General features: G+C 52.5%; 1 protein-coding gene across 1 annotated transcript in view; it reads left to right on the top strand.

Annotated features, from left to right (window-relative positions):
- Positions 1-13016: 13016 nt before the first annotated feature.
- Positions 13017-25833, top strand: part of MAEA (macrophage erythroblast attacher) — a 49600-nt gene continuing 36783 nt past the window's right edge. Inside the window, exon 1 of the mRNA XM_030920629.1 lies at positions 13017-13149. Within this exon, the coding sequence (XP_030776489.1) occupies positions 13081-13149 (69 nt within the window). The 5' untranslated portion in view covers positions 13017-13080. The remainder of the gene's footprint in view (positions 13150-25833) is intronic.

Genomic DNA, 25833 nt, shown 5'->3' with positions numbered 1-25833 from the left:
TCCACCACTCAAGCCTCCATTCCCCTACTCAAGGGCTCTAATTCCTCCACTCAGGCCTCCATTCCTCCACTCAAGGGCTCTAATGCCCCCACTCAGGCCTCCATTCCCCCACTCAGGTCTCCATTCTCCTACTCAAGGTCCCTAATTCCTCCACTCAGGCCTCCATTCCCTCAGGCCTCCATTCCTCCCCTCAGACCTCCATTCCTCCACTCAAGCCTCCATTCCTTCACCCAAGGCTGGGTGCAGTGCAGACGGGTGTCTGGTCCATGCGTCTCCTGTGGTCATCACACAGACTGAGAAGCTGAGCCGGCCAGGGCTGAAGAGTGACACCAGGAGATGCCGGGTGCCGCGACTCTTGCCCCACATTGAGGCACGGGTGGGGTCATATGCTTCCCCCACAGTGAGACACGGGTCGGGAGTCATATGCTCCCCCCACAGTGAGACATGGGTTGGGGGTCATATGTTCCCCCCAACATTGAGACACAGTTGGGGTCATATGCTTCCACCTCACAGTGAGACACGGGTCGGGGGTCATATGCTCCCCCTACAGTGAGACACGGGTTGGGGGTCATATGCTGCCCCCACAGTGAGACACGAGTCGGGGGTCATATGCTCCCCCCAACATTGAGACACAGTTGGGGTCATATGCTTCCACCTCACAGTGAGACACGGGTTGGGGGGTCATATGCTTCCAAGCTGCCCAAGAGCTATGAGCGAGGCTGGGGCAGACACTCTTGGGCAGACACAGGTGAAGTGAGAACATCTTTCCCCACCGCAGCCTTCCTCACGGTGGACGCAGCCCTGTGCTGCAGGCTGAGGTGCCCAGCCTTTCCCTGGCCAAAGCCCTTCTTGCATCCTCCTGAGGATGTCACTCCCCCAGACCCCCACACTCAGTGTCCTGCCTCCAAGTTCACATCTGGAGTCCCTGGGACTGGGAATGTGGTGAGCGTGTGGGAGGGGAAGGCCCAGAAAGACAAGATGACGGGCAAAGCCAGCAGACGCCATCTGTGCAGCCTCCACCTGCAGATGTGGGTGCCCACTCAGGACTGGATGGCCCCAGCTACGGGACTGGGTGCCCACTCAGGACTGGACGGGAGGGTGGCCGCAGAGGCCAGGGAAGGTGATAGAGGGAGGGTCCAAGACTCCAGAGTGGACCTCCGGGGGCAGCCCCCAGCGCTGCAGCCTCCAGCCCCTCTGCTCTGTGGGAGGCATGGGAGGGCACGGAGAAGCCTGGTGTGTCTGGGTAGTGGCTGGGGCTGGGTCCAGCTGGGCTCTCAGATAGCAGTTGTGGGGCAGGACTGAAGATAGCAGAGGCCAGGTGGTGGTGCGCCCCCGTCCAAGGCAAGTGGGCTGTTGTTTCCACAGGGGGAGGCCAGGTGTCCCCAGGGGTGGCCTGATGTCACGTGGTCCAGTGTCAGGGGTGTGGTCAGGGGACCAAGGGCAGCACCCCAGGAAGAAGTCCAGTCCCTGAATTCACAGCAGTCCCAGACTGGGAACCCGACCACCTTCCCCAAACACACGTAGGCATCTCTTCTTGGGAGGGGGTCACCGCGTCTGTGGGTGCCTGGCGCCCTGAGCATGGTGGACCCATTATGGAGAGGGCTTAGGGGGTGTGACGACAGCGGGTCCTGTCCTAGGTCCAGCTCCCCAGGGACCACTGAGTGAGGCTGGCCGACCCCTCATGGGCTCCCTGGCCTGTGGGCAAGAGTTGTCCTTGTCGTGGGGAGGAACACACGGAAAGTCCCCTCCTGGCCAAGATGGTGCAGGGAGAAACTCGGCACACCCGCGGGACCGACGCAAGGTGAGTGCTGCCCGCAAGGAGCCACGGGTTGTGGGGCCCGCTCTGCCCCACACGGCTCTCTGGCGCCTGGCTGCCCACACAGACCCCCGAGAGCAACACCGAGCTTGCTGCAGACACTGTGGAGCAGGGGTCCCGTTGGGGCTGTACAGGCACGTGTGGAGCTTGCTACTGAACAGCACCTGATGAGCAGCCAGTGACCTCCAGTGCCCTCCTTTTCATCCCTACCGAGAACGAGGCCCAGAGGCAGCTTGTGCTCACATGGGGCAGACCACGGTTTGCACCAGGGCGAGGCTATGACTCTCCCACCGTCAGCCAAAACATGGAGGACCTTCTGCCGACCCCCGCGTCCCCCCACTGTATAGGCTGGGACCCCACAGAGTCCCGTGTCCCCCCGCTCTGTAAGCTGGGACTCCACAGACCCCCGAGCCCTATAGCTGGGGTGTGCCTTTCTAGGCTGTGTGAGCAAGTACCTTAAGCGGGTTGGCCACAACTCCGGAGGCCGAAGCTGGGATCAGGGTGTGGGCAGGGCTGGCCCCTCCCGAGGCTCCGAGGGAGAACCGGCTGCACCCTCTCTCCAGCTCCTGGGGGCCATCGAAGCCCTCCATGTTCCTCGGTTCCTTGGCCTTAGGAAGCACCGCCCCAACCTCGTCTTCACTCTCACAGGGCCTCTGCTTGCCTGTCTGTCTCCAGATTCCCGCTTTGTAAGGACACAGGGGTGCTGGAGTGAGACCCGCCTTCAAGATGGAGGAGTCTGAACTTGGTTGCCTGCAGGAACCCTTTTTCCAAAGAAGGTCACATTCGGGGATACCAGGAGTTAGGATCTGGGCATATTCTGGGAGGAGATGACTTAGCCCACGCCAGGACAGTGCAGGATGGCGTCGGGGACCTTGGTGGGACCAGCCTCAGGGAACCAGAATTAGCCCCATGGAGACACAGGCACTGCCGTCCCAGGGAAGTTTGTGGGGTCCATTGGGGAAAGGGAAACCCTTCAAGATAAAGGGTGAAGCTGCATCCTGCCCTTCCACCCCCAGGAGGGAAGTGTGGTGTTTTGGGCCTGGCAGCAGCAGCACTTTCCACGCGGGCACCATCCCACACAGCCACCGTGTGGCTCTGAGAGGGGCCAGGGCTGGACAGGCTCTGCAGGCAGGGCTGGGGACTGCAGTCCTGCTGAATGAGCAGGAGGCCCAAGCAGCCTGCATGATTCCATAGTTGGAAAGAATGTCAGCCTGGGCAACATGGTGAGACCCTGACTCTACAAAAACTACAACAGTTAGCCAGGGGCAGTGGTGTGCACCTGTGGTCCCAGCTACTCGGGAGGCTGAAGCGGGAGGATCCCTTCAGCCTTGCAGGCAGGGTTCTGTCTTTTCTCCTAAAAGGACATTTGTTGTTCAGTTTAGGTCCCCCCTGTAAATCCAGGAGGATCTCGTCACGAGATCCTTAACAGTGATTACATCTGGAAAGACCCTGTTTCCAAATAAGCCACATTGGCCGGCTCTGGGGTCAGCATGTGGATATGTATTTTTGAGGCCACCAGTTCTGCCTGCTAGGCATTGTTGGGTGTACTTTCTTTCGCCTACAAGTATATTTTGGATAGTTTTTCATGCTGATACATGTGGCTTTACTACCTGTTTTTTATTTTGCAAGGTCTGGATATACCGCTCCTGTCAGGGTTGCGCTGTGCCCAGCCAAAAAAGTGAACCTCAACTACTATATCCAACAATTTGCAAAATTAATTCAAGGCGAACTGTAGACATCAGTGTAGAACATAAGGTTATTGAACTTCCAGAAGGAGAGCATTGTATAATGCTGGGGTAGTCTAACAATTCCTAGATAAGAAACAAAAAGCATGATCCCTAAAAGAAAAAACTAGACTTCATTAAAATTAACACCTGCTCATTGAAAGACAAATTAAGTAAATAACAAAGGTAAGTTATAGACTAGGGGAAAATATCACAACACATACATAGACACGTGCCACGTAACAACGCTCTGGTCAACAGTGGACCGCATATGTGGTGGTGGCCCCGTAAAAGTCAAATGGAGCTGAAAAGTTCCTCTCACCCTCAGGCATTGTAGCTGCCCCAATGTCACAGCACAATGCATCATTCACACATGTGTGGTGGTCCTTTGGGAGGTATCCAGAAGGCCCTGTTATCATAACATGTGACAGCTTCATACGTGTTACTGTCCCTGAAGACCTGCCGGTGGGACAAGAAGGGGAGGTGGAAGGCAGAGATATTGGTGATCCTGACCCTGTGTAGGCTGAGGCTAATGTGTATGTTTGTGTCTTAGTTTGTTTTTTTGTTTATTTTGTTTTGTTTTGAGACAGAGTCTCACTCTGTCGCCCAGGCTGGAGTGCAGTGGTGCGATCTCAGCTCACTACAGCCTCTGCCTCCTGGGTTCAAGTGATTCTCCTGCCTCAGCCTCCTGAGTAGCTGGGACTACAGGCATGCACCACCATGCCAGGTTAATTTTTGTTTTTTTTAGTAGAGACAGGGTTTCACCATGCTGGCCAGGCTGGTCTTGAATTCCTGACCTCAGGTGATCCACCCACCTTGGCCTCCCAAAGCGCTGGGATTACAGGTGTGAGCCACCATGCCCGGCCTTGTGTCTTAGCTTTTAAGAAAAATGGAGAAAGTGAAAAATAACATAAGAACATTTTAAAATAGAAATAAAGGCTTTCGGAATAAGGATAAAAAGAAAAGAAATATTTTTGTATAGTTGTACAATGTGTTTGTATTTTAAGTTGTTATAAAAGAGCTAAAAACTGTTTAAAAATCAAAAAGTCTATAAAGTAAAAAAGTTACAGTAAGACAAAGTTAATTATTATTGAAGAAAGAAAAAAATGTGTATAAATGTAGTGCAGCCTAAGTGTGCAGTGTCTATAGGGTCTATGACAGTGTGCGGTCATGGGCTAGGCCTTCACAGTCACTCTTCACTCACCAGCTCACCCAGGGCAGCTTCCAGTCCTGGGAGCCCCACTCATGGTGAAGAAGCTACACAGGCGTGCGATTTCGTACTTTCACACCCTATTTTAACTGTACTTTTTCTGTGTTTAGATACACAAACACTTCATCGTGCTACAGCAGCCGATTCGGCGCAGGGATGCACTGAGCGGGTTCGTGCCTCAGAACGATGGGCTCTATCTGCAGCTGGGAGTGCGGTGGGCCGTGGCTTCCAGGTTTGTGTGGGTGCACTCTGTGATGTCACACAGTGACGAAATCATGAAATGATGCATTTTCTGGGACACATCCCTGTCATTAAGCCACACGTGGCTATAGCTCACAAAAGACATGTGTACAGAATATCTGAAGAACTCAACTCTACACATCAACGATACAAAGACAAATGATGCAATTTAAATATAAGCAACAAAATAATCCCAGCAGTTTGGGAGGTCAAGGTAGGAGGATAACTTGAGGCCAGGAGTTTGAGCCCAGCCTAGGCAGCATAGCAAGACCCTGTCTCTACCAAAAAAAAGAAAGAAAGAAAGGAAGGAAGGAAGGAGGAAGGAAGGAAGGAAGGAAGGAAGGAAGGAAGGAAGGAAGGAAGGAAGGAAGGAAAGGAAGGAAGAAAGAAAGAGGCTGAGAATGGAGAAGAAGGTGCATGCCTGTGATCCCAGCTACTCGGGAGGCTGAGGTGGAAGGATCACTTGGGCCATCCCAAGACGGCAGGACCAAGCTCCCTTGCTCCTCCTCAGCCACTCACGTGAGCAGGAGGAGGATGGAGACCTTGATGGCCCCTTGAACTCGGTGGACCCTGAATCTATTTTCTCTTCCTTATGAGTTTCTTAATAACATTTTCTCTTTCATAGCTTACTTTTTTTTTTACAAGAGTACAGTTTGCAATACACATAACAAACAAAATATGTATTAATCAATGGTTTGTGTTATTGATAAGGCTTCCAGGTATTAATCAATCAACTGTTTATGTTATCGATAAGGCTTTCAGGTATTAATCAATCAACTGTTTATGTTATCGATAAGGCTTCTAGTCAATAGTAGGCTATTCGTAGTTAGGTTCTGGGGAGTCAAGTGTCACACGTGGATTTTCCACGGTGAGGGGGTCAGCAACCCTAACTCCCAAGTTGTTCAAGGGTCAGTTGTGTGTTCTTTTGTGAAACATCTGTTCATCTTTTTTTTTTTGAGACAGGGTCTCACTCTGTTGCCCAGGCTGGAGTGCAGTGGTGTAACTATGGCTCACTGCAGCCTCAACCTTCTGGGCTCAGGTGATCCTCCCGCCTCAGCCTTCCAAGTAGCTGGGATCACAGGCATGCACCTTCATTCTCAGATTTTTTTTTTTTTTTTTTTTTTTGTAGAGACAGGGTCTTGCTATGTATTTACACTCATATAATTTTGTTTTGCCTTTTAAATTTTTCTTACCTTTTAATTTCCAACTTTATTATGTTTGTTTCCGCAGGCTTTTCTTGTTGCTGTCGTCCCTTTAAATTTTCTGAATAGCATGTATAGGTCATTCTTTCTTTCTTCTTTTTGTAATTAATACAGCACTTAAAAGCTATGAACTGTTCCGTGAGCACGGCAGTAACATTAGCCCATTAGTTCTGATATGCGTAGTTTGATTATTATTGATTTCTAGAAATTCGGCAAGCTCCATTTCTTAGCATCTCTTTGACACTAGAAAGAGGGATTTTCCATTTCTGGGTGGAAAATCTCTATTTTATTATAGTGTGGGTGTTTTGTGATCTAGAATTTCACCTGTATGTTTCCACTGTTTGCAATGTATTGACACTTTCATTGTGACCTACTACATGGACAATTTTAGTGACTATTTTGTGGGCACCCTCTTTATCTGCTGAGGTTCATTGCTTAGAATTAGGAAAATAGTGGATTAATTCCACTAATAAGCCCCTCAAATAAGAAGACAACTTTTGTTTTTTGAGACAGGGTGTCCCTCTGCAGCCTCAGCTGGGGAGTCATGGCGCGATCATGGCTCACTGCAGCCTCAACCTCCTGGGCTTAAGCAAGCCTCCTGCCTTGGCTCTCGAGTAGCTGGGACGCCACCATGCCCAGCCTTGCAGAAAACCTTTTTCAATGACTCAGCGGCCTCGTGTCAGACAGTCTAGCTCTCACAATAGTCCCTGTCTCTCCTCCCCAGGAAATCCACACTGGCGATATTGAGGGAGGGGGTTTCGTATGCAAATCCCCGCACCTGCGCCCAGAGGGAGGGGTTCCGTATGCAAATCCCCCCACCGGCGCCCAGAGGGAGGGGTTCCGTATGCAAATCCCCGCACCGGAGCCCAGGCGTCCTTGTAGGTGGGCTTCACCTGACGAGAGGGTGGGAAGGGGCCTCACGCGTGCACACACTTACACATGCACACATTCCTGATTTCTTCAGCCATGGTCACAGAAACCCACGGAGCAGGCGGGCGGCACCTCTCACTCCAGCTCCTCTTGCCCCCGCCCCCACCCCATCAGGCGTCTACAGGAAGAAGGTCCGTCTTCTCCAAGGCACTTAACTCTGTCCCGTCCCAGGTAAAGGTTTTCAAGTGTAATTTTAGGGCTCATACCACCTTTTGGAAGGAACTTCTACAATCTTGGCCCAACAGACGCCACCTCAAGCACTCCCCCTGGCTTGGCCCCACCCGGGAGCAGGGAGGCCACCGTCCAGCACCGGCAGGTGTCTGGCCTCCTCCTCCAGGGAGCCAGGAGGCCTTTACTGGAGACATTTACAAACAGATGTTGTGAAAATAACAATTGTGTGGCTTGAGTCGATCCCACCCCTACGGCTAACCATAGGAACTAATTGTAGTTTGTATTACTAAATAATTTTAAGGGAAAATCAAATGCTATTTTCTTACCAACAAAACAGTCAGCGCTCAAGCCCAGGAGTTTGAGACCAGCCTGGGCAACGTGGCAAAACCCTGTTTCTACAAAAAACTTTAAAAATTTTCTAGGCATGGTGGCATATGCCTGTAGTCCCAGCTACGCTACTCAGGAGGCTGAAGTGAGACGACTGGTTGAGCCAAAGAGATAGAGGCTACAGTGAGCTGTGATCGTGCCACTGCACTACAGCCTGGGTGACAGAGCAAGACTCTGTCTCAAAAAAAAAACAAAACCAAACACAACAAAAAAAACCAACAAAACAGTGAACTGCGTAAAATCTTCTCACCTGATGTGAGGTACATGTTTCATTCATTTAAGAATTAAGTTTTTCAGCAGGTGTTAACCACCTCCTAAGAGATGTGTGGATCAAAATAATGACAAGGGCAACTCCACCTCAGAAAACTGATCTGGCCGAGCGAGAGGAAGTGCTGTGTCGTGCAGCTCGGGGCAGAGTCACCCCCTCGACCTTGAGGGGGTTACCTTTAAGTAGCAGAGCCCTGCAGTCCATCAGTGGAGATAAGAAGGGCCCCAGGATGTGGACCCCCTGCAGCATGTGGTGTCAGTTGGCTATGACAGTGCGTCCCTGAGCCAGAGGTCAGGTCCTCCCACATGGTGGCCATGCAGGGGACGCCCAGCACCATTTCTCTCTGGGCTGCTCTTCTCTGGGTGCTCCTGGCCCACCCACACAAGGGAACCACGTGTACCCCACAGCTCACCCCTGGTATAGCTGATTAGTTCGGATGGACAGCCAACCCACACTGGGCAAGACTTTGGAGTCTAAGATTTTGGAAGTTTGAACCAAGAGACACATAACATGTTAGCTGTTGAATGCTATACTACAACAGAAAGTATATTTGGTTGTGGTCCCTGGTTCCGGTCACTGAGTGTCTACAACCCTTATGATTTCCTGAGTGTGGGAGTGTCCTTCCCACCACACCTGAGTTTATGTTAATGAGGTGACTCTGGATGGGGCCTCCAGATATCACTAGAAAGACCCAGAGATTAGTTGGCAGGAATTCTCAGCCCCTCTCCCACTCGACCTCCACCTCTGGGGATAAGGGGGGCTGGAGACTGAGATATGAAAATGTGTGAATAATGAAATTCAGGAGAGCCTCCTGGCTGGTGGATGCCCTGAAGTGCTAAGTGGTTGCCACGCAGAGAGGGCTCTGGAGCTCCTCGCCACACCATGCCAGATGCACTCCTGTTAGCTGTTCCTGAGCTGTGTCCTTCATAATAAGCTGGGAAGCATTAAGTGTTTCCTGAGCTCTGTGAGTCATTCTAGCAAATTACTGAACCTGAGGAATTGTTTGTGGGAGCCCCAAATGTGTCATTTGCCTTGTGGGTGGCCCGGGCACCCCATGTGCAGCCATCACCTGGAGTGGGGACAGCCTTGTGGAACGGAGTCCTTGGCCTGTGGGGTCTGTGCTAACTCTGCGAGTGAGTGTGAATGGGGTTGGACTGTAGCATACCCAGTTGGTGTCAGAGTCTGACAATGGGACAATTTCAAGTTATGTAAACCAAAAATAAAATTCTAAGCTCCCCCAACTGACTGAATGGAATCCCCCACCCCCACCCTCAGCCAAGGGGGTTTCAAAGAAACCTGAAAAATTAGTTCAGACCACTATGGCGATGCAGGACTTTTCTTGGTCACTTGTCAGCCAGAGACCCCCCGGCCAGTGACACCCTTGCCCAGGCCTTGCTCAGGCCCAGGTTTGCCATGGGAGATGCCCCATTCCCTTGGCTTGTCAGGTCATGCCAGGTTTGCGCTCTGGCATGGATCCTGCAGCTGCTGCGACTGCACACTCAGCCACTAGCGGGAGGGGGGTGAGTGAGCGAGTGAGCGTGTGGTCCAGCCAACGGTTCCAAGTGTCAGTACAGAAGCAGGCTCCATGCAGGGCTTGTGGCTGGACCAGGCATGTTGCAAGCCACTCCCATGGTGGACTCTGGCATCCAGATGAGGGGAACACAATGGCGCTCAGGTAGGGGTGCCGTGATCCTGAAGCCCTACGGGGGTGTTACAGAGTGCTAATGAGCTCTTCTAGTTTGCATCCTGATGGACCATGGTGTGTCAACAGCTCTGTCAGTCCCTTGCCCTGCATTGGCCCACAGCTCCAGGGCTGGCTCAGCCCCACTGCTGCTTCTGTCACATGGGATGGCTGCCCTCCACTGGCGAAGGGCAAAGGGTCACAGTGTCACAGCCTTCTCTGTACTTACATTTGGCGCATCCTGAGCTCTTGTCCCATGTCCAAGAAGAATGATGATATATTGACAATTGAAGGGTAAGGAGGATGGAGAAGAATTTTATTGAGTGACAAAGCAGCTGTCAGTGAAGCAGGGATGTGAGGGTGGTCCACCACCTAAAGTTGGGTGGTTTCTCTCTCCATGTTGCTGGGTTTGGGGTTTTTATGGGCTCAGAATGGGGAGCGCACACTGACTGATTTGTGAGTACGCAAAAATGGCTAAAACAAAGACATCATTCAAAGGTGGGGACAACAATGTAAAAAACCAATTGGGGCCAGGTGCGGTGGCTCATGCCTGTAATCCCAGCACTTTGGGAGGCTGAGGTGGGCGGATCACAAGGTCAGGAGATCAAGACCATCCTGGCTAACATGGTGAAACCCCGTCTCTACTAAAAATACAAAAAAAATTGGCCGGGCATCGTGGCAGGCACCTGTAGTCCCAGCTACTAGGGAGGCTGAGGCAGGAGAATGGCGTGAACCTGGGAGGCGGAGCTTGCAGTGAGCCAAGATCATACCACTGCACTTCAGCCTGGACGACAGAGCAAGACTCCATCTAAAAGAAACAAAAACCAACCAAACAAAAAACCCATTAGGGAAGGGTACGTATATGTAAAATAGGTGTTGGGTGGGGACCAATCAGAGGAAAGAATGCCAAGCAGGAAGACAGGTTCCCAATCCAGTCCATGGATTTACCTGGGACTTGTAGGTAGGCTTTAAACTGTCTTCAGCTTGAAGGTTACATTTCACTGGGTAACTGCTCTGCCTCCTGCCGCTATTAATGGGAAGGGAGGGTCGGACATGCCTCAGTATCCCCTCCTCCCTTTGGAGTTCAGGCACAAAACTTACCAGCATTAACATTAAAACAGAGATCTTTTTTTTTTTTTTGAGACAGAGTCTCGCACTTTCGCCCAGGTTGGAGTGCAGTGGTGCAATCTCGGCTCACTGCAAGCTCTGCCTCCTGGGTTCACGCCATTCTCCTGCCTCAGCCTCCTGAGTAGCTGCGACTACAGGCGCCTACCACCACGCCTGGCTAACTTTTTGTGTTTTTAGTAGAGATGGGGTTTCACCGTGTTAGCCAGGACAGTGTTGATCTCCTGACCTCATGATCCACCTGCCTCAGCCTCCCAAAGTGCTGGGATTACAGGTGTGAGCCACAGTGCCCACCCAAGTCTAGCAGCTTTTAAAGATCTAGACAGGGAACATTTGCCATCTATTGCCTGTAATGGTGGCCACCTGTGAGACTTCATCTACATAATAAGAACCTTGGTCTTCACAACCCCTTTGAACCCAGATGCTCCTTTCTCTTGATTCCAGATCTTTAGATAAGAACTCTTTCAACCAATTGCCAATCAGAAAATCTTTGAATCCACCTGTGACCTGGAAGCCCCTGCCCTGCTTTGAGTTGTCCTGCCTTTTCAGACCAAACCAACGTAAATCTCACATGTATTGATTGATGCCTACATCTCCCTAAAACATATACAATCAAGCTGTAACTCAACCGCCTTGGGCATGTGTTCTGAGAGCCTCTTGAGGCTGTGTCTCCGGTCATGATCCTTAACCTTGGCGAAATAAACTTCTAAACGGATTGAGATCTGTCTCAGACACGTTTTGGTTTACAAAAGGATCCACTAATTCAAATACAGTTTTATCTTCCAATATAAGAAAACCTAGAATGAATGATCCAAAGGTTGTAGAGGGTCAAACAACCTCTCCAATGTGCAAACCTCTGCCTTATCATTCCTAAGTATTGCTGATTGTAGATGGTACTAGGATGGGATTATTTTACCATGGAAATGAAACCTGTGTCCCGTTCTTTAGGTTAATCTTGAATCCCTGGTGAAGTGAATGCAAAGTCTCTAAAGAGGACGGCAGTCCATCCAACTGCTGCAGTGCTCCCGTGTGTTACTGGGACCATCCCGGAGAGTGGCAGACACCATGTGAACTGTGAAGAGACGCAAAGAGTACAGAGTGCATGCTTCCATCTACAGGAAAGTCAGGAATGCTGTTATGGGGAGCAGGGTTAGAATGATGGGGATATAGCCCGGGAAGGGGCAGGGGAGCTTTCTGTGCCACGGGAAATGTCCTAAATCTCAACCCAGGACATGGTTAGATAAAAGTGCAAATATGGGTGAAAATTCATTAAAGTTGTATAGTCAAGATTTGTGTACTTCACTGTAAAACTTACTTCAAATATCTAAAAGACTGGAGTCTGCAGCCACACACTTAAGGAATAACACTTTCCTTAGTCCCAACTCCTGTTTAAGTAAGACAGAGAAAGACTCCACAGTGCGGGTCGGATGTCTTGCATTCTGGCTGTAACATGTAGCAGCCTCCAAGTGGAGGTTCTCGCTTCATCGCTGTCACCTTAGATATTTTTCCTTTGTTTAAACACCAAATATTTTAAAAATTGTTTAGAAATGAGTTACATGAAACACAAGGTGGTTTAATTGGGACGTTATTTCCTAAGTAATAAAACCTAATTTCAGTTTTATTTTGGAAAGGAGGGAGACGGGTAGTGTTTGAAACGCTGAGAATGTGAAGTGGCTGAAATGAAGGCAGGGCATGACCCGGATGCCAGCGCTGCCCACCCTGCAAGGAGAGGGCGGAGAGGCCACAAGCTTCTCATGCTTCGGGAGTTTCTGTCCATAAATCAATTTTAGGTATTGGGCCTTTCCTTTTCCAATGGGAAGTCGGAGGTTCCACATCAGGATTCCAGCAGCTGTAAATCGGTGAAAACTACAGGCGTATGTGGCCAAGCGTTTTGTCGGCGTTGGCCTTGGTACCGCAGGCACGAGGGACCCACAGGAGACCACCCCGCGGGAGCCCCGAGTAACTGGACGGACGCCAAGTCCCCCAGCCCGCTCGGCCCCAGCTCTACCCGCCCGGGCCGCTCTCCGCACCCCACCGGCCTGCCCCGGGACCGGGAGCATCCCCAACCCCGGCGTCTGCGGCCTGAACCTGGCAGCGAATTCAAGGAGGAAACCGCCAGCCGGGGCTACCGTTGATTGGCTGAGCGGGAGAAAACCCGGCAGTGATTGGTTCGCGCCTTCTTCCGCCTCCGGCCGACTGGGCGGATACGATTGGTGCAGGCGCATCGGCCCGCCCCCGCCCCCTCCGGCCGGCGCGCGCGGCGTCATTTCCCGGCGTGCAGCGCGCTCGCGCGTCCCCCGCCCGGTAATGTTTTGGCCGCTTCAAGATGGCGGTGCAGGAGTCGGCGGCTCAGTTGTCCATGACCCTGAAGGTCCAGGAGTACCCGACCCTCAAGGTGGGCGCCTGCGCCGCGCAGGCCGAGGGCAGCGATGGCGCCTCCAGCCAGTGCCCATGGGCCGCGAGGGACCGCCCCGGGAGGGCCAGCGGCGAGGGCGGCGGGAGCTGGGCGCGGCCTGACGGGGCCGTGCGGGCTCCTCGGGGGCGCCGGGTCCGCGCCGGGCAGGTGTGACGGAGGCGGCGGCTTTGGCCCTGCCCAACGCCCGACTGTGGCCCCTCTGCCTGAAGAGCTGCGTGAGCCGAGGCAGGGACGACTCTGGCAGCGCGAAGGCTGGCGAATTTGGGGCTGGGGTGGAAGCCGGAGTTTGCGGGGCGTGGGATCTCTGGCGCTCAGGCAGACAGAATGCGCGGCGTGCCCGGCCGGTGCCCGGCCGCCCTCCCGGGAGCCCAGGGCTGGGAGGTGCCGGGTGCGCCGGTCGCTAGGTAGGAGCTGTAGGGAGAAACCTCACGGCCTGATGGCACCCAGCGACCTTTTTGATGGGCGTCACCAAACCTGAAATACAGCTTTTGCCGTCCGGCTGCCGGTTGCGTGACCTTGGGTGGTCACTTAGCCACGTCGCACTTCTTAGAATGAAATTTGTGCTCCTAGTAGAAGGAGCCGATACTTGCTCTTTACCTAGTTAGTAGAGGATTTCCTATGAAGCACCTGGGAAGGAATTCCTTAAAAGATGAAGGTCATAGCTTTCTCAGAGCTGCGGCTGAGCTTTGTGGTTCTGTGTTGCCTTCCTGGGGAGCTGCGTAGCTTTTCTCTCCTCCCTGGGCGCCCTGGTGTTCCCGTCCGTCTCAGGACGGACGGTGTGGCGACAGGTGTGGAGGATGCAATGTGGCCAGGTTGCTGTGCGTTCCCCCAGCCCCAGGGCCATTCGGCAAAGGGCTGAAGAGCACAGGCTGTGAGCCATCCTGCTGGGGTGTGAATCGGGCTCCTCTGTGTTCCTCTACTGGGAGACATCAGGGCCCACTTAGTGATTGTTTATTCTTGTCAGATTTAAGCAATGGTAGCGCCTGTGTCACCTCAGGGTGAAATGAGTGACCACGTATTGTTTCAAGCAGTGCCTGGCATTCATTAAAAGGTCCCTGCTACAGTTAGCGCTGCTGAAGCCAGGCTGTACCCTGGTGTAGCTGGTCTTCATAGGAAAGCAGAGGCAAGCTTCTCCTCCTCTTCATTATCTAGCGGTTTATTTCATATTTTTAAAAAGAAACGGGGTTTCACTGTTGCCTCCGGTGGTTTTGAATTCCAGGGCTCAATCGATCCTCCTGCCTTGGGCTGACAGGTGTGAGCCACGCGCCCGACCCACTACTGGTTTCGCAGTGGAGTATCATGGTGCTTGTGATGCGTGTCCAGCAAGCACTTCATTTGATCCAGGAAGGGAGGGCAATGTTGTTGACGTTACCAAACGTCTAGCCTCTTGCTAGGTCCCTCCAAGATGTAGGTGGTTGGTTTTTAACACTCAGCGACATTGGTGGATCTCTGTTGGTTTAGAGATGGAGACCCTGCAGCTGAGAGAGGTATATACCAGGACATTGTGCTGCCGCTAGTAGGGAGCCTTAACCACTGACCACTTTGTCTCACGCAGTGCACCTCAAGGCCCGTCATTTCAGCTAACACACAAGAAGGCTTGAAGATCAGAACCGCAGTGGTTTGTCACTTTTGGTACTGGCTGGTGAATATGGGAAACACCAGATAGGAAAGGTTTCCAGAAATCCTTTCATTGTGTATTGAAGGAACTAGGAAGGGAGATGGAAGGTCTCCAGAAAGGATTCTTCTTCAGGTCTTCTGCTGTTTTGTAATCGTGAATGTAATTTGCATTCCAGAGTGATTGCATAGCTTCTGATTAAAATAGTCATGCAGATAGTCATACAGGTGAAGAAATCTAGTGTCGTAATTCCTCTGTTGACACTTGTGTCACTACTGAGTTAAAACTTTTTCTCGTAGAAGTTTTCAGGAGTGATTCCTAGTGCATAATGGAGGTGTTTTGCTGGGGAACTAGGGATCCTTGATTTAGAAGCATTTATTAGTATAGAATTAAACAGAATATGCTGAGCTCACAGCTGAAGGCCTGCACTCTTCAGTCTCCAGGAGGGGCCAGTGCGGATGTCAGAGAAGGAACCAAGGGCTGCGGGACTGGGGTTGTGGAAGGTGTGGGGTGGATGTCGTGCTTCTTAAGTTTGAGAGCACATCCTCCTGCAGGGTGGTAGGAGCTGGCATGCTCTGGACTGCATCTTCACCTGGTAAGAGTTAAACTGCTTTCCTGCCAAGTGAGTCCTCTGCAGACTCACAGAGGATTCCTTCCTCTTCAGGGGGCTTGGTAGCCCTAGGTGGGTTTCAGCAGTAGCACCTGGGATGTCTGCTTCCTCACAGCGTCAGGGCGGCTGGGGCTGGTGGGGCTCCTGGGTGCCTGGCAGGTACTTATTTTTCTATTTTCCTGGTGAATTGGGAAGAGAATGGAACAGATGTGAATTGCTGCAATCAACATGCACTGACCTTGGGAACCTCTTTCGTCACCAGCTTCTATTTCCGCCAAAGGGGTGGACCGGCCTGTGAACATTTGGGCTGGATGAGCCTTTGTTGGAGCAGGGGGGTCGCAGGAGACTGTGCAGTATAGGATGTTTAGCAGCATCCCTGGTGTCTGCCTGCCAGATGCCAAGAGCATGCCCCAAAATGTCTCCAGACATTGCCAGATGTGCCCTGGGGGCAAGCATACACCCACGAGAATTGCTGGGCTGGATCTTGCTTTAAGGGACTTATTTCTTCCTCTTACCCAACGGAGGTGTGGCTCAGGAGGACTCACACTTGCTCAGGAGGACTCACCCTTGCATCCTGGCTGTGGCTGTGTCTTTTTTGCTGTCAAATGCTGTGAATGCCATTTGGTGTAGGGTGGTGGGTAATGCCTTGTGGGGGGGGGAAAGATACATAACTCACCATCTTTTTTTTTTTTTTTTTTTTCTTTTTTGAGATGGAGTCTCGCTCTTTTGCCCAGGCTGGAGCGCAGTGGTGCAATCTCGGCTCACTGCAACCTCTGCCTCCCAGATTCAAGCAGTTCTCCTTCCTCAGCCTCCCGAGTAGCTGGGATTACAGGCACCTGCCACCATGCCCAGCTAATTTTTTGTATTTTTTAGTAGAGACTGCGGTTTCGCCATGTTGTCCAGCTGGTCTTGAACTCCTGACCTCAGGAATTCACCATCTTTCAATTCAACATGCATAGATCACCATTTTGAATTGGAAGCCCTTGCTTTCATTATTTTGTAAAAGGTTTTTTTTTTTTCCCCCGATTATAAAAGTAATTTGATGAGTTGGGTGCAGTGGTGTGCGCCTGTGGTCCCAGCTAATTGAGAGGCTGAGGTGCGAGGATCACTCGAGCCAGGAAATCCAGGCTGTGGTGAACTGAGATTGCGCCTCTGCCCTCCAGTCTGGGCGACAGAGTGAGACCCTGTCTCAAATAATAAATAAAAGTAATTTGTCTTTTCTTCAAGTTACCCTGCTGCACAGAGATAACTTCATTAACATTTTTGTGTATTTACTCCTACTGTTTTCCTTCAGATAGCTGAAGAAAAATAATTTAGAGAATTTCACATGGGTGTCTGCACGGCCCAGGGCAGGAAGCAGCGTTCATTACCTAGAGACACTGGTCTGGACCTGGCTCCTCTCTGTGAGCCCCACCTGGGCCCGCAGCTCCAGTGAGTCCTCTCACACCCCAGGTGGTGATGCTGTCCTCTCCCCAGAGGACAGGCTGAGAAACACCGGGCCTGTGGGCGTATTCTCAGGTGTCTGAATTCTCTACAGGAAGGTTCGCATGTTCTGCCTTTCGTTTGATGACAGTCTGGTTGCCCAGGCACCGCCCTGATGCCTCACAGTCAGGGTTTGTGCCTGTGGTAGGGAGTTAGGTGCCAGCTGTGTGCCTGAAGTTTTAACTTCTCCTGCACCTTTTGCAGTTTTCTTAACTCCATCTTGGCTGGATTTGGAAGGATCATGTGTTCTCAAGTGTGAGAAACACAGGCAACCACCAAGTGTTTGACTCAAGAGACACACACATTGGGTTGGACTCTGGTGATGCTGTGTCTGAGGAGTCTTAGGCCAGGTCTTCACCTCTTCTGTGGCCGGCTTTTTTGATGTACTTTATCTGCAGTAAAGTCACATAACCCTCTAGAATTCTCCCAGTCTCTAGAGCACAGTGGAAATTCCTTCTGCCCAGAAGAGCCATGACCTGTCCTTTGTGGCTCCCGGCTCCACTCCCCTCGCCTCTCCCACCGTTCACTGGTGGTTTGGCCCTGGGCCGGCTTCCGCGGCCTCCGCGCTGGCACCGGTCTCGCCTCCCGGGCCTGGGCCTTTCCAGCTGGATGGGCGAGGCTCAGTTGAGGATGTGGACTTGAAGTCACTGCTAGCTGGGGGGTGGTTTTGTGTTTGTTTTTTTAAATATTGTGTTTTAAACACATCTCAAGTCCAGAAAGGGCTTTTTAATGCCTGATTCACCGTAATGGCCGGGCTAGGCTGGAGGCAGCACCGATGTGAGGCCTGGAGCCACCCTGGGATGTGAGCAGAGCACCGCCGCCAGGCTGCAGAGCAGGGCTGCTGGTGCACTAGCTTCTCGCATGCCCGCCTCCGCAGCAGTGATCTGAGAGCCTCCCTCGGCCAGGGATGGTCAGGCCTGGTATGGTCAGACCCTGCACAGTCAGGCCCTGAGCTACCATGACGGGGAGACAAGTAAGTTCCCTGTCTACACTGCGGTGGGAGGGAGGCATCAGCACAAGTACACACAGACATTTCAGATCCTTTCAAGACACTGATGAGGTTGAGGTGAATGTTGGACAGTGGCAGGAGGTGGGGGCAGGGGTGCGAGGGTGAGCCTCCTCCGGTGAATACGATATTGTGAGCTGGTTGGCAGAGCTAAGTTTTGGGGTGAGGCTCTGTGGACCGTGTTGAAGTCCTGGCTGACTCACCCCAGTAAGCACACAGCACCATTGGGGTGTTGTGGCTGGGGGTGTCCCAGAACCGTGCAGAGAGGGTCTCACAGCGAGAGTGAGTGCTGGGCAGTGACTCGGTCTGTGGGTACAGGGGTCGGCAGAATGAGAAGCAAGCCCAAGAATTGGCACTAGAATGAAGAGAAGGCCGGCTGGCGCCTGTAGCATGTGACTGCCCCGTCTGCAGGGAGGCTCTGCGGCGAGCCCCACCCTCTGGGGGCTTCAGGCGGAGTGGGGATGTCTGGGTGCTGACCTAGGCATCGCAAAGCACACTTCCTGCCAGGGTAACTGCTGATGATTTTTAGGTCTGTTATTTCAGAATCATTATAGCTAGGGGCCATTATTTTGAAAACCTGAACAGAAGAATTATTCACTGTGTTAATACCACATGTAGTGACTGTGGAGCTGAATGTGGCTGAGCAGAAGGAAGTGCCTGCTGTGCTGATGGCTGTGGACCTGGGTCCGGGACCCTGAGTGCTGCCCCGCTGGAGGGAGGGGCCCAGAGCAGTCTCCTTCCTCTCCTCCCAGGCCAAACTTTCATACCCGACCCTCAGACTTTGCCTCCTACTTCATGCTCACCGATGCCTGTCACGCAGACCCTGCCTGACCTGCACCTGCTTTCACACCCATGGTGGATGAGCCCCCTCAGCCGCACCTGAACCCCCCTCACCCGCACCTGTACCCCCCTCACCCACGCCTGTACCCCCTCACCGCTCCCGTACCCCCCGACCCGCTCCTATAACCCCCTCATCTGTACCTGTACCCCCTCACCTGCTCCTGTACTGCCCTCACCCACGTGTGTACCCCGGTACCCGTGCCGGTACCCCCATCACCCGCGCCTGTGCCCCCCACCCGCGCCTGTGCCCCCCTCACCTGCGCCTGTACCGCCCCCACCCGTGCCTGTACCGCCCCCACCCACGTGTGTACCCTCCCACCCGCGCATGTACCCCCCACCCGCGCCTGTGCTCTCCCACCCGCGTGTGTACCCCCCCACCCGTGCCTGTGCCCCCCTCACCTGCACCTGTACCCCCCTCACCCGCTCCTGTGCCCGCCTCACCTGCGCCTTTGCCCCATCACTTGTGTCTGCACCGCCCTCACCTGCGCTGCCCTCACCTGCACCTTTGCTCCCCCGACCTGCATCTGCACCGCCCTCACCTGCACTGCCTTCACCTGCATCCCCTCACCAGCGCCTGTGCTACCCTCACCTGCACCTGCGCTCCCCTCTCTCGTGTCTGTGCCCCCCTCACCAGCACCTGTGCCCCTCACCTGCGCCCCCCACCCACGTCTACACTGCCCTCACCTGTGCTGCTCTCACCTGTGCCCCCCTCACCCACTCCTCCCTCACCTGCATCTGCACCACCCTCATCTGTGCCCCCTCACCCGCGTCTGTGCCACCCTCACCCGTGCCTTTGCCCTCCCACTTGCGCCGTTCCTTACCTGTACCCCCGTCACCCATGCCTGTGCCGTTCCTCACCCATGCTTGTGCCCCCCTCACCTGCGCTGTGTGCCCCCCTCCATCTGCGCTGTGCCCTTGCCTCGCGGCTGCTCCTGCACTTGACTCTCCCTCTCCTGTTGGTCGGTTTTCCCATTGGCTGTGCGGCTCCCTGGTGTGCAGATGGCTCTTGAGTCGTCTTCTCGTGAACCAAACCCCTTCCTTGCCCCATGTCCTCCTCCAGTTATGACTCCCTTTCTCTGCACCTTCCTTATGTCTCTCTTCCTGTTTTACCTCAATCAGGTTTTTGCCCCCCACATTCCACCCAAATGCTCCTCTTGAGGACAGGATGGCGCTCCTGAAAGTGGTCAGTCCACAGCGAGGCGCACTGCCTTGAACACTCCCTTCACTGTCTCCTGTGACACCATCCTCTGGGCGCTCCCCACCCCTCGATGCATGTCCTCACATGCCTGCGCTGTCTTCTCTAGTCTTGGGGACTTTTTGTTCTTTTCTGTCACCAGCCAGCCCTCCAGAGGTCGTGTGGCTTCACAGACGGTCTCCATGCTCCTGTCCTCACACTGCTGCCCTCCCCAGGCCTCTCCCTGAGGCCATCTCGGGTAGTCACCTCCCGGAGCTCTCTTCGCATGTCTGGGAGGCAGTTCAAAGGTACGATTCCAGGCGCAAAACAAAATGCTGTATCTTGGCCTTGGAGCCCCAGACAAGCCCCAGACCTGCCTTACTAAGCCAGCCTTCCGAAGTCAGTTGACAGTGATGTCCCCTGGCACTTGTTCAGTGACAGCCCAGAACTTGGAGGTTTTCTCCATTTCTGTTTCTCACGTTTATCCTTGAGTCCACGATGGCTGCTGGGGCTGCGGCCTTCGCAATCGGGAGGAGGGTAAGGGGGAACAGTGCCGCCCTGCGTGGCCAGCTCCCTGCATGGGCCCTTGGCAGAGATCTTCTCGAATGTTTACCTTCAGCTCATTACCCAGAGCGTGGGGCTGGCCATTTCTAGCTTAGAAGGAGCCTGAAAAAATACATACATGTGTATGTGTGCATGTGTGCGTGCGTGTGTGCATGTGTGTGCACGCGTGTATGTGTATATGTACATGTGTGTATATGTGTGTATGTGTGCATGTGTGTATATGTGTGCATGTGTGCATGTGTGCAGTGCCTGTGTGCATGTGTGCGCACGCGTGTGTGCGTGTGTGTGCATGTGTGTATGTGTATGTGTGCATGTGTGTATATGTGTGTATGTGTGCGTGTGTGCGTGTGTGTTGTGTGTGTGTGTGCGTGTGTGTATGTGTATGTGTGCATGTGTGTATATGTGTGTATGTGTGCATGTGTGCGTGTGTGTGTATGTGTGTGTGGTGTGTATGGAGAGAGAGTGCGCGCCTGAGTGTGGGCTCATTGCTGCCCTAAATAAAATTGGGATGTGGTTCCTTTTGCCCTTTGTCCTTTGCCTGCCTCCTGGTTTCCTCTGCAGCGCTCGTCAGAGTCTGACGTGGCCGCCTGAGTCTCTGTGCTTCGGTTGGGCGTCTCCTTTAGAGCGCCTGCTCTGTGAGGGCAGGGCCGGTCTTTGTTGTCGTTCACTTCACACGCATGAGTGCCTGGCACAGGAGTCACAGTCAGTGGCTGTTGGCCCAACCAATTTCTACCCCGTCTGTCTGGGAAATTTCTAAACTTTGCCTCTCACTTTTCGTCCACTTGCCGCATTCCAGAGTACGTCTTGGTCTCACAGCCTGTACCCTCATCTGGGTGTGGTCAGCCTCTTGCATTTCCTTTCTGCCTCCCCTCTACCCCTTGCAATGTAGCCCCAGCCCCTGCCCTTCTCTCCTTCCCATTGTTCTAGAACATTCCAGCATGGAAACCCCACCGTGAAAGGCCCCTGCACTGGCCACAGAAGCGGCACCTAACTGCTGACGAACCTGGTTGCTGGCCTGGAGTGGGTGCGGAGTACTGCCTGGCAGCATGGCCATGCTTCTAGAGGCATTTTAGCACCCTGTACACCAGGTGCTGTTCCATATGCCACCTGTTCTCCATGAGCGCCCCCGCACCTGCCCCCATCCTTGTGCTGTGCTTGTGGCTTGGCCCTGTCTGTTCTCTGCCCACTTGCGCTCACTGTCTCCTTCCCATTACTGGGGATACGTCATCTGTGCTCCACCCAAGGCCAGCCTTTGTTCATGCACCAGACCCCCTGCCCCGTCCCTGTGACCTGAAGAGGAACACACCGTCTTCTGGTTAACCATGAAGAGGTACATGCACCGTCTTCTGGTTAACTGTCGGCGGGACCCACGGGTCCCCTCTCTCTGAGCCGGCCCTGCCTTGGGGTCTCTGGAATTGCTTCTCATCTGGTTTTGCCCCCATCACAGTGCTATAGCTGGGTCACCAGGTAACCTCAAGACACTGCTGAGACCCATGCTGGATTCTTGCTGCCCATCTCGACCTCTCATGGGGCTAGAAGACAGTTCACCCCCTCGGGCTCCCAGAGCACCATCCTCGCGTCTCCCCGGGCTCAGTCCTTGGCCCTGGGTGTTGCTGTGAGTGCCGCTGCCTTGGTGTTCTCACAGGGTCTAGTGGACTCTTAGGACCCTCTGCGTATACTGATGACTCCCAGGCAGGTATCTTTGCAACCCCAGAGCCCTGTGTCCGGTAGCCCGTAAAACATACCCACTTGGCAAGGCACCTTGGCATTAAAATTATTATTATTTTTAGAGATGGGGTCTCACTCTGGCACCCAGACTGGAGTGCAGTGACATCATCACAGCTCACTGCAGCCTTGACCTCCTAGGCTCAGACGATCTTCCTGCCTCAGCCTCCCAGGTAACTGGCACCACAGACGCCTACCTCCATGCCTGGCTGATTTTTTTATTTGTAGAGATAGGTTCTCACTCCGTTATCGAGGCTGGTCTCCATCTCCAGGTGTCAAGCAGTCCTCCCTCCTGGGCCTCCCAAAGTGTTGGAATAACAGGTGTGAGCCACCACGCCCAGCTCCTTGGCATATTTAGATCTGAGCTTTTCATCTTAACACCTGTTGCCCAAACCAGTTCTACCAGTCTCCCTTCCCTTGGTCAGGCCAGAACCTTCGGGTTGGCCTTGACGCCTCTGTTGTCGCAGCTCATGCCCAGCCCGTCTGCCCCTCCACCCTGGCGTCAGGACATGCCCAGGCCCAGCTGCTGCTGCTCGTCCCTTCTCTGCCCCTGCAGCTCAAGTCGCATCTCTCTCCGGAATACTGAATAGCCTTCTGGCTGGTCCTGCTCTGCCCATGCCCACCCCAGCTGCCCCAGCGCCAGATCCTGTCATCCTTTTGTTCTAGGAGTTTCCTGTCTTGGGGATGAAGGCCAGGGTTGTTACAGTGGCTCCCAGGCCCTTTGCCCTGTAGGGCGCTGGGCCAGTGGCCTTTCTGCCGCCGCTCAGCCAGGCCAGCATGCTGAGCCCAGGGTTTTAGTGCCACCCTCCTCTGTCTGGAGCGCTCCTCCCACAGATGTCTGTGGTCCCATGTCCTCACCTTCAATCTTTGCTGATGTCTGTGGGCCCATGTTCTCACCTCCTTCAGTCTTTGCCCATGTGGGGCCCATGTCCTCACCTCCTTCAGTCTTTGCCAATGTCCGTGGGCCCATGTCCTCACCTCCTTCAATCTTTGTTGAGCTGTCACCTTGTGAAGCTTCTCTGACCCCACTGTTGAAACCACAGCCCCAGCATCTCCCACTTCCGCCCTTTTCCCTCCTGAGTCATGACTGCTGTCTCACATACGGTATTTGCTCATTTCTGACCACTGGGATTATAAGCTCTTTTGGAGGATAGAAAAGAAATCAATTTTCCAATTAACAAATGAGCAAAATAATATTAAATATTATTTTGGCAATTCTGTCTAAAGCAGCAAGAATTGAAATAGAAGTAAATGTAATCATTGAGAAAGTCAGCACAATAACGGGGCACACAGTAAGTGCACGAAACCCAGTCACTGTTCTCTATACCACCGCCAGCCAGTTAGAACACATCCCGTTCACCATAACCCAAAGCAGCAGAAACAGACGATCCAACAGTGTCCTTAGCAGGCAGCCTGACTGCCATGGCGCTATTTCAGTAAAGGCCCGAAGGAAGATTGGCACTAGCAGAGGATGCCGTGTTTCTGCATGAAGCCGTAATGATACCGTGTTGCTCTTTTTGTGTTTGATAAAACATTTCTTATTTATAATGAGAGGGACACCAAGAAGGGCTGGGCCCTGCCAGACACAACAGCCAGGTATGTAACTGCCGAAGTCGTGACCTTGTGGCAGAACAGCTGGCTCCCTTTGAAATATTTTATGGAAAGGTGAGGAAGGAAGCTCTGCTAATGTCGTGTATATGAACTGACATTCCTGCCCGCTTGTGGTCTGTGTGTCGTTTGGTCAGGGAGTGACCCGGGGATGAGGGCACTGGACTGCATGGGGCACAGCCCCGGCTCTTCCACGCTGCTGACTTCCGAGTCTGGTGCTGTGTTGTGTGTGTATGTGCCGCTGTCACAGGTCACATACCCTTTCCAAGATGGATCAGTGGCTTAAAAAGGTTCCTGCAAGGAAGTGGCTGGCTAAGGCTGAACCTAACTGGGAGTGCGGAGCTCAGGGCCAACAGTGCTCTTCCCACCGTGAACTTTGTAGGGTGCAACGTCAATCTGGTCACATCCCCTCAGAAGTTGATTGGAAGGGTCTTTTTTTTCAAGAAGCCTCTTGGGGGATTCGAAGCATTTTTGTCCTTTGTGAGCCTCCCTCAGGGTATGTGCTGTGCCTGGGGAGATTAGCTCAGGATGGCAGGAAGCCACCGTGATTACATGCCCTGCACCAGAACATGAGACTGGGCCCTCCAGGACGGAGGGGGATGCAAACTGCCACTCAGGGCTTAATCCAGCACTTCTGGCCCTGTGATGAGCTTTGTGATCACTATTTAGAAACCTCTTATGGTTAATTGCAAAAGACAAAGAGCCTCATGCCATTGGGGAAATTCTTCCTTCCTGTGTTGGTGAAAACATGATGATGACACACTAAAATGCGTTTCTTTTTGTCAGCAAATTCTGTCAGAGAAGCACGGCAAAGGCTGGAGAAGGTTTGAGGAAGCACATCCTGAACCTGGTGGCACAGTGTGGGGGCAGCGGGCAAGCAGGTGCAGACGTTTCACGCATGTCTCCACTCACGCTACTTGCCACATTCTGTTTCAGTGACGAAATCAGGGAGGATTACTTCTGGGAGTCACCGAAGGGGAAGATGTACTGGAGAAAATGTAATTTAACATTCGCTAAGTTGAGAAATCCTGTGATTGTAAAAAGCTGTAATGCAACAAATTACTTAGGAAAAATTGGGGAGATGTGATAAATAAAAGTTTAATTATTTGGTATAACCAGATAAGATAGAACCAGAATTTAAAAGCAAATACCAAGCCAGGCACAGTGGCTTATGGCTGTAATCCCAGCACTTTGGGAGGCTGAGGCAGGAGGATCACTTGAGCCAGGAGCTCCAGGCCGCAGTGAGCTATGATTGTGTCACTGGGCTCCAGCCCGAACAGTGGAGTGAGACCCTGTGTGAATGAAGGAATAAGTAAGTGAATAAGAAAATAAAAACAAGTAAGCATTGCACAAGGGACACAGACAAAATGTGTAGAAGGAAAAATGTATTAGGTTGAACCATATATAGTTGTTATTTTTGTAAGTTAAAAATGATGACTTAATAGACCTGTAACAGGTGGTTACTACAAAAAACCTCACAAAGAAAAGCCCAGGACCAGATGGTGTCACTGATGAATTCTGTTAAACATTAAAGAAAAATTTACACCAACTCTTCCTAAAAACAGTTAAGGAGGGAGTACGTCCCAACTCCTTCTGTGAGGCCAGTATAACCTTGATATAACCTTGAACCAGACAAATACATCACAAAGCCACAGACCATTGTTCCAGTTGAAAGAAAATAGATGCCATAATCTTCAACAAAATCTTAGCAAACTGAATCTGGTAACATATAGAAAGGATTATGCGTCAGGACTAAGTAGGATTTCCCCCAGAAATGCAAGGTTGGTTCAATGCATGAAAATCAATGTCATGTATCATATTAATAGAATGAAGGACAACAACCACCTAATCATCCCAATAGATGCAACAAAAGCACTTTACAAAATCCAACACCTTTTCATCATACAAACACTCATGCTGAAAAAACCGGGAATAGAAAGGAACTTCTTCAATCTGATAAAGGGCATCGTGGAAAACCCACAGCTAACATCTTGCTTCATGCCATACAGTAACACTTTCCTCCTAAGAACAGCAACAAG

The sequence above is a fragment of the Rhinopithecus roxellana genome, chromosome 2 (assembly GCF_007565055.1).
Source record: "Rhinopithecus roxellana isolate Shanxi Qingling chromosome 2, ASM756505v1, whole genome shotgun sequence".
In the NCBI taxonomy this organism is placed as follows: Eukaryota; Metazoa; Chordata; class Mammalia; order Primates; family Cercopithecidae; genus Rhinopithecus; species Rhinopithecus roxellana.
Note: the sequence above shows the minus strand (reverse complement) of the source record. Positions and strands in the feature narration are given on the sequence as shown.